This window comes from Capricornis sumatraensis, chromosome 13, assembly GCF_032405125.1.
Source record: "Capricornis sumatraensis isolate serow.1 chromosome 13, serow.2, whole genome shotgun sequence".
Taxonomy (NCBI): Eukaryota; Metazoa; Chordata; class Mammalia; order Artiodactyla; family Bovidae; genus Capricornis; species Capricornis sumatraensis.
This window is the reverse complement of record NC_091081.1, coordinates 9,411,933-9,417,700: the sequence shown is the minus strand read 5'-3', so window position 1 is coordinate 9,417,700 and position 5,768 is coordinate 9,411,933. Positions and strand designations below refer to the sequence as shown.

At 45.1% G+C, this 5,768-nt stretch overlaps 1 protein-coding gene across 1 annotated transcript; it reads left to right on the top strand.

Moving 5' to 3' along the window:
- The first annotated feature begins 305 nt into the window (after nt 1-305).
- TENT5A (terminal nucleotidyltransferase 5A) lies at nt 306-4,212 on the top strand. Its single transcript, XM_068985233.1, has 2 exons — nt 306-858; nt 1,969-4,212. Exons 1-2 carry the CDS (start codon nt 334-336, stop codon nt 2,743-2,745), a joined length of 1,302 nt encoding a protein of 433 aa, XP_068841334.1. The 5' UTR covers nt 306-333; the 3' UTR covers nt 2,746-4,212.
- Nucleotides 4,213-5,768: the final 1,556 nt, after the last annotated feature.

Genomic DNA, 5,768 nt, shown 5'->3' with positions numbered 1-5,768 from the left:
GCCGCCTCCAGGTGACACAGATGGGACTCCCGCTTGCGCTTTTCCAGATGCATCAGAGATACTTTTGGTGCGGGGCTGCTCTTGCGGGGCGCGGCGCGTGCGGCTGGGGGACCGCGGGGGCCTGGGGAGGGAGCGTCACCGGGGTGTCACCTTAGGCGAGGCGGGGGCATTCAAGCGGGGAAAGGGGGCGCGTTCCTGCCTTCGCGGCGCCCCCCCCCCGCCCCCAACGTCCGCCCGGCCGCTTCTCAGCGTCCTCAGCGCGCTCCTTCCCCCACTTCCCCTGCGTTCTCTCTTAGGACCGACCAGGGCCAAGTGGCGTTCGGCGGGCACTTCATGGCGGAAGGCGAAGGGTACTTTGCCATGGCCGAGGACGAACTGGCCGGCGGCCCCTACATCCCCCTGGGCGGCGATCTGAGCGGCGGCGACTGCGGCGGCGGCGGCGGCGGGTTTGCCGGGCATTGCTTGGAATACTGCGAGAGCCCCACGGCGCACTGCAACGTGCTGAACTGGGAGCAAGTGCAGCGGCTGGACGGCATCCTGAGCGAGACCATCCCGATCCACGGGCGCGGCAACTTCCCCACGCTCGAGCTGCAGCCCAGCCTGATCGTGAAGGTGGTGCGGCGGCGGCTGGCCGAGAAGCGCATCGGCGTCCGCGACGTGCGCCTCAACGGCTCGGCCGCCAGCCACGTCCTGCACCAGGACAGCGGCCTGGGCTACAAAGACCTGGACCTCATCTTCTGCGCCGACCTGCGTGGGGAAGAGGAGTTTCAGACTGTGAAGGACGTCGTGCTGGACTGTCTGTTGGACTTCTTACCCGAAGGGGTGAACAAGGAGAAGATCACACCACTCACGCTCAAGGTAAAGCCCACCCCAGAGGGGCCCGGGTCCCCCGCGGCGGGCCGGGCGCGAGTGCTGCACGGCTGACACACGGGGCTCGGGTCGGCCACCTGGACCCGTGTGCGCGCCCTGGCTAATTTTGCTTTTGAGTTAATTTTTTTTCTGAGTTCACGAAGGTGCGTGGACTTGTGTCTGAGTGTTTTCCTTGACTTGCTGCTTCAGCGCCCCGCGCCTTCTGCTTCCTCATCTGCCCTGCCCTCTCTTCCTTCTCCTTATTTTTTAACTCTTGGCTTTCCTTGCTTGAGTCGTGTCCGGAGTACATTCGTACATTCTGATAAATAGAAGAGTGAAATGTCCTTTTTTTTTTTTTTTTTTTTTTGAGTCGTTGGATGTTTGAGTCTCTGGGAAAAAGAGCAGCCTGCCGCAGAGGCGAGTCAATGGGCTTATTATTGTGTTGGAAAAAGTGACTAGATTTCCTAGCTGCTTTCTGCTGACTCCAGGCATTAAGAATAAATACGGCTTTTCTCCGGGTTGGTTCTTGGGTTCTGGATATAATGGGTCCCCTCCTCCCCACTTTGGCCCAAAGCGCGTTAAAATGATCAGAGGAACCAGCCTCCCAGAATGTCTTAATTTAGTTCATGTTTGATTTTAGCTGCAGAATCCCTGCGGGGACCCACAAGATACTGATCCTATCAGTTGCCTGGGGGTTGGAGGGGAAACTAGGTGACTAGGGACAGGATGAGAGGCAGACTGACTTTTTACTGTAGGTCCTCTGTCTTTTGAATATTGCAGCTATATTGTGTGAATCTTGTACCTATAAGAACAGTCTCAAAAAATAACATTTCAAAAGTCAGACATGACAACAGAACCACTTAGTACTGTGCTATGTCTGCCAAAAGCCTCAAACTATTACTTCTAGTCTCTTCCCCAGACAGCAGAACCACTCGTTAAATGTATTTTTCTGTTGTTGTTTTCAGAAGACTGTTTAATGTTTAAGCCTGTAGGTAGTGTTTTGCCGAAACTTGACAAAACGAAAGGGAAGGAGCAAAATAATTCTCAGCTGTGATGAGGATGTGTTTATTATTTTTTTCTAGGTTTGCTCATCTTCTTGTTTTGTCTTTTAAATTGTAGGAAGCTTATGTGCAGAAAATGGTTAAAGTGTGCAATGACTCTGACCGATGGAGTCTTATATCCCTGTCAAACAACAGTGGCAAAAATGTGGAACTGAAATTTGTGGATTCCCTCCGGAGGCAGTTTGAATTTAGTGTAGATTCTTTTCAAATCAAATTAGACTCTCTTCTCCTCTTTTATGAATGTTCAGAGAACCCGATGACTGAAACGTTTCACCCCACAATAATCGGGGAGAGCGTCTATGGAGATTTCCATGAAGCCTTTGATCACCTTTGTAACAAGATCATTGCCACGCGGAACCCGGAGGAAATCAGAGGGGGAGGCCTGTTAAAGTACTGCAACCTCTTAGTGAGGGGCTTTAGGCCCGCCTCTGATGAGATCAAGACCCTTCAGAGGTATATGTGTTCCAGGTTTTTCATCGACTTCTCAGACATTGGAGAGCAGCAGAGAAAACTGGAGTCCTATTTGCAGAACCACTTCGTGGGCTTGGAAGACCGCAAGTATGACTATCTCATGACCCTTCATGGAGTGGTGAATGAGAGTACCGTGTGTCTGATGGGACATGAAAGAAGACAGACTTTAAACCTGATCACAATGCTGGCTATCCGGGTGCTGGCTGACCAGAATGTCATCCCTAACGTGGCCAATGTCACTTGCTATTACCAGCCGGCCCCCTATGTAGCAGATGCCAACTTCAGCAATTACTACATTGCACAGGTCCAGCCAGTGTTCACATGCCAGCAACAGACATACTCCACTTGGCTACCCTGCAATTAAGAATCATTTAAAAATGTCCTGTGGGGAAGCCATTTCAGACAAGATAGGGAAAAAAAAGAGAGAGAGAGAGAGAGAAAAAAGAAAAAGGCTGAGTGACCCAGCCCTTATTAGGGATATGTTTTGTGCAATGATGATCTGCTCCTGGTTTTAAACTTGGCAAAGCTTTGTGGATCTTTTCATAGGTATGGGGGCATGATCTCAAAATAACCCACCCACCACCACCAACCCTCCCGCCTGATTCTCCTACCCAATTGAATTCTTTCCTGAAACAAAAGAGACCTGTCATTAAAAGCAACCAGGTTCTCCTAAAATAACAAGAGACAGAGGAAAAAAAAGCTTGATGACAATATGGGTTTGCAGTACCTGCTCCCATAGCTTTGCCATAGGAAAAAAAGACAAGTGGCTAGTTTCTTATAAGATGGAATTCATGAAAGGGAATATACAGAGATTAAAAAAAGGTCTCCCTCCAACTTAATTATCAATTCAGGAGTTCAGATAGTAACAATGGTACAGGAAGAAGGGGTACACCAACATTGGGATTGCTGAGGCTTGTAGTGAATACTATCTGTGGAACTCTCCCATTGCGCTAATAGAAATGGCTTGCTCCAAATGAACAGTAGTAGGTTGGTGCAGTTCTCATAACAAACAGCAGAACTTATGATGACACAATCCATTATTTCCAGCTGCGTGCATAGCTCACATTTTTTAAAATGTGAAAATGCAAGCAAAAACAGCTGTAGCAAAGAAAGTATGCTCAAGGACCAAAGATTTACCAGATAAAAATACCCAAGTAGAAGAGAGATAGTAGAATATATAAAGAGTTACTATATTTGTTACACACCAATATACATCAAAGTGCCTGTTGCCTTCTGAAAATTTGAAGTGGAAAAATTTTATGGTTTAATGACTTATTTTATCAGGGACTCAAGAAGAAAATAAAACAACACATAAGCTTGTGAATGGTGGAGGAGATGCCCTATTTTTTTCTTGACAAATACTTGTATAAAGTTAACATTGTTGATGTGATGTTATCCTAGGTACATGTGTATGTGTGTGTATATTATGTGTATATATATACATATTTGTGATATGTGTATATACACACAGTTCATTGACTATGGTCTAGAATAATGTAGCAAATAGAAAGTGTTTAAATACTGTGTGCTTTTATGTTTTCAACAGGATGACCTGAGACGTGGGCATATTGCAGTGATGAATTAAATCCCACATCTAAAAAACTTAAAGTGAATGAAGGAGGAAAACAATTAATATATTTGATAGATTGAGCAGAGATTATACCTTTTTAGTGAGTGTTTTTGTTTCTGTTTTTTTTTCTTTTTATTTTGTGAGCCATAGAATTCCACAAATGGGAGAATATTTGTTTGGCAGAGCACTCTTTTTTTTATACTGAACTGCCATTTTGACAGTTTGAACCCTTTTAGTTTTTGTAATACTTGCATACCTCCATGGTGTATAATCCAGTGGATCATGGATCAGTGATAGTCTGTTTAAATCCCTGACTGCTCAAAAGAATTTCTGGTGATCTGAACACTACTTATTAATATTTAAATGGATTTTTAAATGAGTGCATTATGCATTCCAGGACCACTAGAGTTTAGTAAATGTGAAATGACCCTTTTTAAAGAGTATTTGCACAATTGCTTAAAATTTATATATGAGATATATATTATATATAAAATTTTATAAATTCATGCCAACATGAAACATCTTTGATCTGGTTGTCACACTGCATTTAAATATTTAGTACTGTACTTCAAATTCACTCACTTTGCATCGAATCAGATCCAACTTGATTTTCTGTCTCAAGAGACCAGTTACACCTTTGTGAAATGAACTGGCATTACTATTTCAGTTCAGTGACAGCTAATCTTGAACCCATCCCTTCTCCCAGCCTTTAATTTCTTTGGACGCTGGTCTCTGAAAATGCATTTGTTGAAAACAAAACTAATATCCGAAGACCTTCCCTCTTGTCTTGTGAGGCAGCCACATCATCCCTTACCAACCCTAGTGGATGACTGCTTACTATGTGCAGCCCTCTGAAGAATCAACTGATTGTTGTCATCCATTAGAGAGGGATTGGGGAAGAAAATAGCATCATCCTATTGGCAGTGTTATCTGGGCATCCCTCAGATGCTCATTGTTAGTTTGATCCATCCAACTACCTTTCTTGCGCATCTTTCTTTGAAGCCTTAACCGGAACTTGATGGGTTTGCTCTAGCAGCCTCCCTGTGAACTCTGTCCCAGCTGTAACAGCTACTGCACTGCCACTCGCTGTTGGGTACGGAACTTTTTCTTCTCCCATGTTGGCTCCGACTCGCTCACTCCAGCCCTGGGCTTTGAGAAATTCATTCCGAATTCCCAGGAAATGTTCCATTTGCAGATTAAGCCTGATACTTAACCGTCAGAAACCCAGAGCTCCATCCTCCTTACCTGTTTGGACCTTCCCTAAGATTAAAGCTAAGGGAACACTCGGGAATGGAGGAGGAGCGTCTGGGCAGCTGCCTTGTTCCTTTTCATCCTAACTCTTGACGGATGAGTCATCCACTATTTCACAAAGAATCTGGAGGTCTCCAGCTCTGCCAGAGCAACGATTCGCTGTTATTTTATGGCACAGATTCTTGTATAGAGGGGCCTTCTTTGAAAAATAAACTTTTCATTTGTTTTCTCAGATATTTATGTTCTTTTCTTGCTTACTCCAGGGCTGGTAGCATAGTTGGACATGCCAGCACCTGGCATTCAGTTAGAACAGGCTGTACTCAAGACAACCTTCGGCATTTACTTTGATTGATATAATTTATTTCCCTTTTGTATGTACTATAGTCTTGTGCATATGTAGTTGAACAAACGGTGGAATATATGTCTATCTTTGTGGATGTGTGGCCTAAACATTTGAATGTCTGGTGAGAGAGAACCATGTGTCATAGGTCAGAAGAAAGGACAGCTCTCAACTCCTGATTAGTGTCTGTGATTTGCTTACCTTTGTGTTTATCTGGTCGAGTGCG

Coding starts and splice junctions, on each gene's coding strand:
- TENT5A (XM_068985233.1), top strand. CDS start 334: ATGGCGGAAGGCGAAGGGTACTTTGCCATGGCCGAGGACGAACTGGCC. Junction 859..1,968: donor TCACACCACTCACGCTCAAG/GTAAAGCCCACC, acceptor TTTAAATTGTAG/GAAGCTTATGTGCAGAAAAT.